Consider the following 11,282-nt stretch of genomic DNA (forward strand, 5'->3'; position numbering starts at 1 on the left):
TTTCCTCCTCCTAGTAGGAGTAGGAAAGGGGAGTCCTACTCCTACTAGGAGGAGGACTCCTCCTCCTGGCGCGCCCATAGAGGGCCGACCGGCCTCCCCCCTTGCTCCTTTATATACAGGGGCAGGGGGGCACCTCTAGAGACACAAGTTGATCAGTTGATCTCTCCCAGCCGTGTGTGGTGCCCCCCTCCACCATATTCCACCTCGGTCATATCGTAGCGGTGCTTAGGCGAAGCCCTGCGTCAGTAGCAACATCATCACCGTCACCACGCCGTCGTGCTGACGGAACTCTCCCGTGAAGCTCTGCTGGATCGGAGTTTGCGGGACGTCATCGAGCTGAACGTGTGCTAAACTCGGAGGTGCCGTGAGTTCGGTACTTGGATCGGTCGGATCGTGAAGACGTACGACTACATCAACCGCGTTGTGCTAACGCTTCCGCTTTCGGTCTACAAGGGTACGTGGACAACAATTTCCCCTCTTGTTGCTATGCATCACCATGATCTTGCGTGTGCGTAGGAAATTTTTTGAAATTACTACGTTCCCTAACACTATGTGCCGCCTCCGGAGCTCCTCGCGGTATGCCTCCCTCCTCTCGGTGCTCACATTTTGTCCCTCGGCCGGCTAGGCTCAACCCTCATCCAACAACTCGCCGTTTTGACTTTTATCGTTGATGACAATTTTTGCCGGTTGGTGTTACACCGGATCTCAAAGACGCAAGAATAGCCAGGATGAGTCTTCTACAAGTGTGAAATGAACAAGGTGAGTGCAATATTTTGTGGTTGTTCTTCAGTTTCGAAGCAATTTGACCTCATCGTTCGCTTGATGTTATGCAGAAGATTTGCAACTTTTGGTTTGGGAAAGAAGAATACATTAATCTATTGATTAAGACACGATAGTTGCTAGAGATGAGGTTACAGAGGATTTAATGTCCAAGTTTTTTCATGGGGAGGCAGAGAAGAAACAAGTGTGCAAGTCCGAGAAATCAATAGAGAAGAACAAAATTGTTGACAATGTAACATAAGGAGATGGAAGGTATTGATTGGATTAGTAGGGGCAGTCAAGGAAGTTGTGTTTCTAATGAAGCATGTAATTTATCTTGTCTTTTTCTTGGGATCAGTTCTCCTAGTGAGGGTTACTATGTGCCCTATGTGCCCAAGATGTCAGTTCTCTTGGTGAACTATGTGCCATGATGTCATTTAATGAGTAATTGAGTAGTGAAGGTTAACTCAATGGCCTAAAACTAAATGGATTTATGTTAAAAGGAAGTTGTCTTTTCAGGGTTTGGCTAGGAACCATTTTTTTCAAAATCCTCATATAAATATGATTTAAGGTTTGAGGAGGCATTGAGGATTTAAATTATAAGTGCTCAGCTAGATATATATGATCTTAAGGTATCTCTAGCCCATCCCTCAAAACTGTTTAGGGGAGTAAATATTTGGTTTTGAGGGGTTAAACCGGACCTAGCCGATCCCTTATCGGCATTAGCCCTTCAAATATTTACTCCCTGCGTAGGTGGTTGCTTGTATTTACTCGTGCGGCGTTACTTCTCAGAAGAAAAACATCTCCTTTCCCCTCCCCCCCCCGGTGGCCGCCTACCCTCCTCCCCCGTGCTTGACCGCATCCACTCTGGCGGGGCCGTCCTTGCCTCCACCGACCACCACGCACCACTGTAGATGCGCTGTAGCACCAACCGCTCCTACGCCTCACTTTGATTCAGCCGCCACTCATATCGCTGCCAGATTTGACACATCTACACCCGTCACCATAGTCGCCAGATTCGAGGCACCTACACCCAGGCACTGTTGTGTTTCATCGGGATTCATTGAAGACCAAACCGCATAGCCACCCGGAGCATGATATGTATTCCTCCTCCTGCCGCTCACATCTCGCTCGTCATCCGACTGCCAGCGTATCCTCGTCCCTGGTCAGTTGGGCTCGTCCCTCACCTAGAAACTCGCCGACGTGCCTCTGATGATCATCAAGTGTGATGACTGCTGGCGGCTGGTGCTGCGCTTGGTCTCAAAGGCAATAGAACATCCCAGATGGGTTTTCTTCACATTTTAAAATGGACAAAATTGGTGCATTTTTGTGTGGTAGTTCCTTCAAGTAAAATTTGTGCTCATTGTTTGCTTATTTTCATGTAGAATGTCGCAACTTTTGGTTTTGGGAAGAACAATACATTAATATATTGATCAACAGAGGTCTAATTGATGTTGGTGCACTAGTTGCTAGAGATGAGATTGCAGATGATGCAATGTCCAAGTTTGAGGAGGCAGAGATGAAACAAATGTGCAATTTAGAGAAGTCAATAGAGAAGAGCAATAAGAAGATGGAGAAACTACTAATTGGACTTGTAAGAGCAGTCAAGGAAGTTGTGTTTCTATTGAAGTGTGTAATTTTCCTTCTCATTTTTTTGGATCAGTGCTCCTAGTGAGGAACTGGTGAAGTATGTGCCCAAGATACAATTTAATGAGGTAATTGAGTAGTAAAGCTTTAACTTGATGGCCTCAATTTTTGTGTTAAAAATTTGAGGAGATAAGTTTTGAGGGTTCAACTAGGAACCAGGTTTTCTTATCTCCACAAATGTAAGGAATTAAGGTATAAGGGAGCTTTCAAGAGGCTAAATCTTAATTAAATGGCCAGAGATGCCCTTAGCTAGTTACCGCGAAAGTATTTGATAAAAACAAACTTCAGTGGAAATCGATGAAATCAAGTGAAGATCATACGCTCCAAAGAATTGGAAAATAATACGGTGTGCTGGAGAGATGACCTACAAACATATAAAATCTCAGTCTTAGATTCATATTCACTTAGGAGCTATGGATGTTGAATTTGTTTTTTCTAGCTCCAAACTGAAACTGTTTTTGAATTCTTACATGTTTGTGAAGCATGTGACACTATGTTTTTTTCAGAATTTCTAAAACTTTTTAAATACCAGCACAATGCTCGTGTGTTGCTACAAAGCCATAAAAACAAGGAATTGCCACTAGATTAGGAGATCATTAAAAGATGATGGTGTCTTGCGGTTGTTGCATGGTTTACAATTAAAAGGAGCACATTAATATAATAAAAGATCATGTTCTAGTCGGTAAAGAGTCTCGGGTGACCATAGTAGGTCCTTTTCAAGATCTATGGTGAGATACATTTTGAATTTGGAACATAGTATAACGGGTGTTAGTAAGTTGAATGCACAAGATTATAGATTAGGTAGGAGGACAACATCTCTTGCCGCATTGAATTTTAATTTGTTTGTCCTCTTCTGCTATGACATGGAACAGAAAGAATTGGTTGGGCAGAGAAACTAAGATCATGACCATGATTTTGAATCAGATGCATATTTACATTTATAATTTGTGTTTTTGCAAGAATGTTATTCTCACATTAGGGTAACAGTGTATTTGTTTATTTGAGATAGGTCTCGCAACTTGTAAAAGTAACATTTGTTAATTTATGTCTCTTGAAAGGTTGCTAGTCCCTATACGAATTGTGCATTTGTTTATTTATATAGTCCCATGTGTGAACTCATCATTAACTCCAACCTATATAAGTTGAAAAGATATAATTTCACTTAGTTTCATAGGCATCCACAAAAATCTAATTGTCATCAGATATTTTTTCTCAGTAGTCCGCCACGAGAACGAGAATATGAATTCAGGAGCAGCTAACACGTACGTGGCGAAATTCTTGTGGGTTGCGGCTACCATGGGAAAAAGATGGTGTCCGTCCATGCGAGTTCAAAAGCTATGCTCCAACTGTCGACGGAGCTACCACATACTACATGAGGAAAGATGCTGAGGCCGTTGCCACATTTGGGTAGACAGGAGATGCTGCGAGCAAAACAATTCACATGACATGCATGTATGTATTAGTACATCGCTAACAACACGGTTGTTGTCCAAGTGCATGACTTTCCTAACCCACACTCAAAGTGGCAGTTTTGGATCTCGAACATAGTTCTATTGTTGTGTATAAAAATGGGGTTCCCCCCAAAAAGCAGACAAACATTAATTATTAGGATTTTATCGCGGATGAACTAAATTAAGTAGTCTGAAATATCACCATGGAGTACTTGGTAGTATCATATACATATGCAACACAAAATGGAGTTATAATGTTGACGATGCAACTGACGGGTCAAAATCACTATTTTGACCATTTTCGGTAACTTTAGCATGATTTGAACTCTTGCATATTTTATTTTACGATCCGATCTTTTTGGTAACGCCATAAACCATGCCGTTTCTGCCTTACCTACACACGCCAAACCTGCCAATGTTTCTTCCATGAATAGATAGGTGGTCATGAAAGAGCGTTGCTGGAAACGCCAAGGGCCATGACGTTTCTTCTTAGAGCGGAAACGCCATGGCCCATGGGCCATGGCGTTTCTGCCCTGCCACGTAGGACGCTTGGTTGATCATGGTCAAGTAGAAACGCCAAACTTGTCTTTGTTGCGCTATTTAGCAGAAACGCCATGATCCTTGGTGTTTCTAAAGGGGTTAAATCGTGTTAAACTTTTAAACTGGGTTCATTTTGTGCTAAAGTTACCAAAAAATGATCAAAACTGTGATTTTGGCCCAACTGAAGGGGTTGCCTCCGCAATGTTGAGACCCATGTATCAAGGGGCATGCTTGTTGCACATTTGTCAATGGTTCAATTGAAGGTGAGCTTGCTTGTGTCCTCGGCTATGGCTACGACGAACACTCCATGCCCCTTGGAGCCTAACTAGGCGTCCACTTTTGAGGAGTGGTGGTTTTCTCGTTTTCGAGGAGGGCCATTTCATCTTCAAGGTTTGGTTTTGCCTATTATCTTTGTCGATGTATTTTCCTCGAGTTGCAACCATACAATGAGGCTACCTCTACGATGTTGAGACACATGTGTCAGACTTTTAGGAGTTGCGTGTTGAGAGCGTTTGTCGGTATGTTGCTTGTTCTTCTTTCTATAACAAATTTGCAAGGGCTTTTTATCGGCTTTCCACCAATTCGCGGGGCAGTTCTCGGCTTCTTTGTTAATGTATTAGTAAAAAAAAATTGCCTCCGTTATAAAAAATGTTTGCCATGCATACATGTGTAAAGCTAACTTCTTGCGAAGAAATTAACCATAGGGTGTTTTAGTACACTAATAATGTGGGGAGTATAATTGAATTACCATATCCACTATGCTAAAAAGCCATTGGTCTAAAAAGCCTCTTTTTTCCCGGAACCAGAACCCCATGTTCGCCGGCTGGCTCGCCGCCATTGCGCCGCCTATATATACCCCCAACAACCCTCCCCCAATGGCTCATTTCCCCTCCGCCTTCCTCCTCACATCTCCTACTCTCCCCCGCCTTCCTCTTCTTCCTCCAAGTTCTTGCGAACCGTGCGTGCGTGCTCGAGGACGTGGTGATCGCGAGCGCGCGCGTCCAGACTAGTATGGAGCAGAGGAGCCTGCTCGCGTCGGCGGTGGGCATGGGCGTGGGCGTCGGGCTGGGGCTCGCGTCGGCGAGGTGGGCGAAGCCGGCGCACGCGGCCGACGGAGGCTCAGGCGCCGGCGCCGGCGCCGCGGAGGTGGAGGCGGAGCTGCGGCGGCTGGTGGTGGACGGCCGCGACAGCGAGGTCACCTTCGACGAGTTCCACCACCGCCACTGCTACCTCAGGTCCGTTCCCTTGCCTTGCTCGCCGTTGCCGGATTCCGATCAAAGCTCTGATTTGGCCGGTCGGTTTGGTGTTTACTGATTCGACCGACGGCTCGACTCTGCCTGCGGCGTTCCCTCGGTTTGATGTTTACTGTAGCTAGTCTGAACTGAACTCTGCTTTCCAGCTTCTTCACCAAAATGTCCCCACCGTTACCGTCCATGTTCTTCCACCAAAAGTAAAAGGCAGTTCGTTGGGTGATTCACACGCATGGTACCGCAGATGTTCAGTTGAGTTGGCTATGAAATCTGAGCAGAGTTTCTTTGTACTCTGCCCTGATCAGTTCAAGTTCAGTTTAGTTTTTTGGAGTAAAATTCAGTTCATGTTCAGTTCAGTTCAGTTGCAAGAATAGTGAGTAATGTTGATGTGTGTGTTGCAGCGAGCAGACCAAGGAGGTGCTCATCAGCGCGGCCTTCGTGCACCTCAAGCAGGCCGACCTGTCCAAGCACATCCGGAACCTCTCCGCCGCCAGCCGCGCCATCCTCCTCTCCGGCCCCACCGGTCAGTCCTCCCTCCGGCCACCATCATCATGGATATGGTTTCTCTCCACCCCTTGCTCTGCTCCATTACTGACGGACTGCTGCTTCATGTATGTTTGCAGAGGCTTACCTGCAGTCGCTTGCCAAGGCTCTGTCGCACTACTACAAGGCCCGGCTGCTGCTCCTCGACGTCACCGACTTCTCGCTCCGGGTCAGCAACCGGAGATCAAACTCCGATACCGCTTGTTTTCACCTTCGCTTCGTCGTCGTTTCTCATGCCGTGATTCTGAACTTTTTTCTTGTTGCTGAATGTTGTTGTGTGCTGCAGATCCAGAGCAAGTATGGGGGCTCCAGCAAGGCCTTGGTGAGTAAAACAACATGCCTGCTTTGCGTGCCAGTGTTGTTGGTTGGGGCATCTTCAGATTTTTATTTGGGCAACTTGGCAAACTGGGTCCCTGATTGGATTCAGCAATAGCAGGCCCACAGCGTGACTGATAACAGAAGAAAAAGATATTGCGATCATTCACTTTTGGCTGCATATACATAGCCGTCGCGTCACTTATTTTAGTCTGATATTCAAGGATTTGTTGTCTAGTTTGTTTCTGTTTTTATGTGCTCTGAATTTACATGCTTCATTTTTCGACAACCTGAAAACATGCTTGTGTTGTGCAGGTTCAGAACCAGTCCGCGTCCGAGACGACGTTTGGGCGGGTGTCCGATTTCATTGGATCTTTCGCAATGTTTCCAAAGAAGGATGAGCCTAGAGGTACCAGAGCTTTACAATTCAACCTATTTTATTTTATTTTTTGCAACAGCACATACAGTGTACTGTCTTTGATATGCTTTCTCGTTTTGATCAAGAAAAAAGGGGTTTTCGACATTTGTTTACTCTTCAATATGTAACTTTAGAGTACATACAATTCCACCTATTTATTTTCTTTTTGCAAGAATACATACAGTGTACGTAAAACTAGCTGTTATGTGTGCTTTCTGTAGCCCCTTTTTCCACCAACCAAGTTTCGAAAAACAAAAAATCATGGAAACCTTATTCTAAGTATAGTTCAGTTTGGTTGCTCAATATTTTGAGATTTTGACTTGTTCCTGTCCTTCTGTGGATGAAACCCTTATGCAGAATCATTGCGTCGTCAGACAAGCAGTGCAGATTCGAGAGCTAGGTAAATCTACACTTGCCAGTTTATTTGTTGAATATGGAGATTAAATATGTACTGTTATCTGATCTATTTGTACCCACTGTTCCTTTTCTTCAGAGGCTCTGATGTTGCTAGCAATGACCCTTTACTCCGGAAAAATGCTTCTATGCCATCTGATATGAGCGACGTAGCATCACAATGTTCTGTGCATTCAGGTGAACATCTTTGTTGAAGTTTTCTTTACTGTAGTTATTAGCGATTTTGATTCGAGTATGCAGAATTTATTGTAGATGTCCCATACATAACAGTTACTAGTGTCCAGTACATTCAAGCTGCATGACACCCACGTTTTCAGGTTAAATTATGTACATGAGTTTGTACTAGTTCATGAAAATGAAGTGCTGGCATACAAATGGCATCTCAACTACAATGGCTTCTGTGTGTTTCTAATGCTTTTAATTTAGACAGGCTCTTCATCTTTTTGCACATGTGAAGTAGAACAAGAGAATCACATCATCCTTACGGCTGTTAACCTTTTATGTTCATACGATTTCAGCTAGGCGAGCCAGTAGCTGGTCTTTCGATGAGAAAGTTCTGATACAGTCACTTTACAAGGTAATTATGCTTCCTTGACTGAACCTGACTGGCTCCGTTTATCCATCATCTGCTTACCATGTAACCACTTTTACAGGTCATGATTTCTGTGGCTGAAAGCGATCCCATTATTCTTTACATAAGGGATGTTGACCACTTCCTTCACAGATCGCAGAGAATTTACTCCATGTTCCAGAAAATGTTAGCCAAGTTATCCGGGCAAGTGCTGATACTAGGATCCCGGTTACTTAACTCTGACGCTGAGTACAGCGATGTGGACGACAGAGTTAGTACCCTGTTTCCATATCATGTTGACATTAAACCCCCACAGGAAGAAATCCATCTCAATGGTTGGAAGACTCAAATGGAAGAAGACGCAAGGAAAATTCAGATTCAGGACAACAGAAACCACATTGTGGAGGTGCTCTCGGCAAACGATCTAGACTGCGATGATTTGAGCTCAATCTGCCAAGCGGATACTATGGTTCTAAGCAACTACATCGAGGAAATTATCGTGTCGGCAGTTTCTTACCATTTGGTTCATACCAATGATCCTGAATACAAAAATGGGAAGCTCCTTTTGTCTTCCAAAAGGTTCGACAATTTATCTTAATGTCAGTTTTAATTAGCTTTGTTCTGGTTTTCTTAACAAAATGTTACTCTGCAGTTTGTCCCATGGGCTAAGCATTTTTCAAGAAACTGGCCTTGGTGGGAAAGACACGCTGAAACTCGAAGCAAACGAGGTATTTATGATGTAGTACATATGCTTAAAATAGTGTGCCAGTTTACCTACCAGGCTAACTTGAATGCTACTGTTTGCAAAGGATGGTCTGAAAGGTGCACCTGGATCTAAGAAACCTGAGAATGATAAATCGCCGGGTAAAGATGGCGACGCCCCGCCACAAAAACCAGTAAGTTCTATTCAGTTTGCTTGTGCCTTTCGTTCTGCTACATATTTGCAAAAGGACAGGGTAGGGAAAGACCGGTGACCGATCCCATTTTATTTAAAACAAGACCAGAGTCACTCACTACACGTTACAGAAATTAGGGTACACCTCTTTTTACTGTCATGCTGAAGTATCTTGTTTGGTACTAGTTTACTGAATGTCAATCAAAGCAAAACATGGTACTCCCTCTGTAAAGAAATATAAGAGCGTTTAGGTCACTACTTTAGTGATCTAAACACTCTTATATTTCTTTACGAAGGTAGTAGTTCTTCTTTGGAAGCATTGGCAGAAGTTCTTATCCTTGATGCTTTCTTGTCTGAGCAGGAAATACCCGACAATGAGTTTGAAAAGCGTATCAGACCAGAGGTTATACCACCAAGTGAGCTAGGAGTGACATTTGATGACATTGGAGCCCTGGCTGATATCAAAGAGTCGCTTCAGGAGCTGGTCATGCTTCCTCTTCGGCGGCCCGACCTTTTCAAGGGAGGAGGACTTCTAAAGCCTTGCCGTGGAATATTGCTGTTCGGGCCACCTGGAACTGGCAAGACAATGCTCGCTAAGGCTATAGCAAATGATGCTGGCGCCAGCTTCATCAATGTCTCAATGTCCACAATCACATCGAAATGGTTCGGGGAGGACGAGAAGAATGTCCGAGCATTGTTCAGCTTGGCTGCAAAGGTGGCTCCTACTATCATTTTTGTGGACGAGGTAGATAGCATGTTGGGGCAGCGCGCTCGCTGCGGTGAGCATGAGGCGATGCGGAAGATCAAGAATGAGTTCATGAGCCATTGGGATGGTATCTTGTCGAAGTCCGGTGAAAGAATCCTCGTTCTTGCCGCGACAAATAGACCGTTTGACCTTGATGAAGCCATCATTAGGAGATTCGAACGCAGGTCTGTTCAAATGCAGCATCATGTTGGTGGAGAATAGATAGTAGTGTGGTTGTTGGATGATGAGATGCTAATTGTTTGCTCCTATCTGTCACCCTAAACAGAATCATGGTTGGCCTTCCCACTCAAGATAGTAGAGAGCTGATTTTAAGGACAGTTTTGTCGAAGGAGAAGGTCGATAAAGACATCGAGTACAAGGAGCTTGCGACAATGACCGAAGGTTACAGCGGCAGTGATCTTAAGGTTTGTACATTTTTATTTAACCTGAGTTAGTAGGTAGTTATTGTCAATCTGACTGAATCACTGAAAGTTGTTAATTTTCCTTTTGCACCCAGAATCTTTGTGTTACAGCTGCTTACCGACCGGTTAGGGAGCTACTTAAGAAAGAACGGTTGAAAGAGATGGTAAGGTTACTTACAAATGTCTTCTTTCCTAAGCATTTACATAAGTGTGTGATGACTTTGATGCTGCTAAGCCAACTATGAATACTACTTATGAACAAGCAAATTGTTCTGAACATCCCATAATGCTTGTCCAACGACACATTCTTTGATGCTTCAGGAAAGGAGGAAAACGGAGGCGAAGCAGAAAACCGCCGCGGCAGCAGAGGATTCAGACAAGGCAGAGAGCAAGAAGGTGAGTTCAGAGAACAAAGACAGTTCAGAGAAGGTGGATTCAGATGGCAAAGAGGGTGATTCAGAAAGCAAGGTTGATGCCTCGGAAGCCAAGGCTGAAGGCGACAAGGAAGCGGTCGTCGATCTTAGGCCTCTGACGATGGAGGACCTGAGGCAGGCCAAAAATCAGGTGAGTTTGCTTGCTGCCCTGACTTGCATTTTTGCATGTTAACATTGATAGAACGAGGCCACTGAACCGTTTGTGATGGTTTGCAGGTCGCCGCGAGCTTCGCCGCGGAGGGCGCTGTCATGAACGAGCTGAAGCAGTGGAATGACCTCTACGGCGAAGGAGGGTCGAGGAAGAAGGAGCAGCTGACCTACTTTTTGTAGAACCGAAATGATGGTGGATGTGTTGTGTTGGGCAAATCGCTGAAGCCTTGGCAGCAGAGCATGAGCATGCATATGTTGGTGGGAAAGGAGAGGGGATTTCCTGTGAGCAACCTTGAGTTAGGATCTTGGAATGGACTCCTTGAGATGTGTGGCAGGTGGCATTGGATCATGTACGATTCTTTTATACGAACAAGTATTGTAGTTATTCATTATTATATATGTTGTAGCTGGTTTGTTAGCCTGAGTGTATATCTGGATTGAATTTTAGCATGAACTATTTATGTTTAGGCTATTTGTAATGTGAAGGACTATTAGAAATATATATGTCAGTGTTATTTAGTGCCACCATGATGTGTTTGCTTCAGTTGTTCAGTCGGATAAAGAATGTTCATTGTGAGTCGGATAACAGAAAAGAGATAGTGGCGTTCTGTGCGCCGAGGTTGATCCAGCTATAACCTTTTTTTATACACATTGAACATTTTTCAAATACATCATGAAAAACTTTTCAAATACATGTTTGAAAATATTTTTTGAATACTACACATTGT

General features: G+C 44.2%; 1 protein-coding gene across 1 annotated transcript; it reads left to right on the forward strand.

Moving 5' to 3' along the window:
- Positions 1-5,280: 5,280 nt before the first annotated feature.
- Positions 5,281-11,079, forward strand: LOC123069789 (uncharacterized AAA domain-containing protein C16E9.10c). Its single transcript, XM_044492729.1, has 16 exons — positions 5,281-5,632; positions 6,049-6,170; positions 6,271-6,359; positions 6,477-6,512; positions 6,821-6,914; positions 7,281-7,323; positions 7,417-7,514; positions 7,856-7,914; positions 7,991-8,487; positions 8,561-8,636; positions 8,718-8,804; positions 9,165-9,733; positions 9,835-9,973; positions 10,066-10,134; positions 10,292-10,534; positions 10,621-11,079. Exons 1-16 carry the CDS (start codon positions 5,409-5,411, stop codon positions 10,732-10,734), a joined length of 2,559 nt encoding a protein of 852 aa, XP_044348664.1. The 5' UTR covers positions 5,281-5,408; the 3' UTR covers positions 10,735-11,079.
- The last annotated feature ends 203 nt before the right edge of the window (positions 11,080-11,282 follow it).

This window comes from Triticum aestivum, chromosome 1A (genome assembly GCF_018294505.1).
Source record: "Triticum aestivum cultivar Chinese Spring chromosome 1A, IWGSC CS RefSeq v2.1, whole genome shotgun sequence".
NCBI lineage: Eukaryota > Viridiplantae > Streptophyta > Magnoliopsida > Poales > Poaceae > Triticum > Triticum aestivum.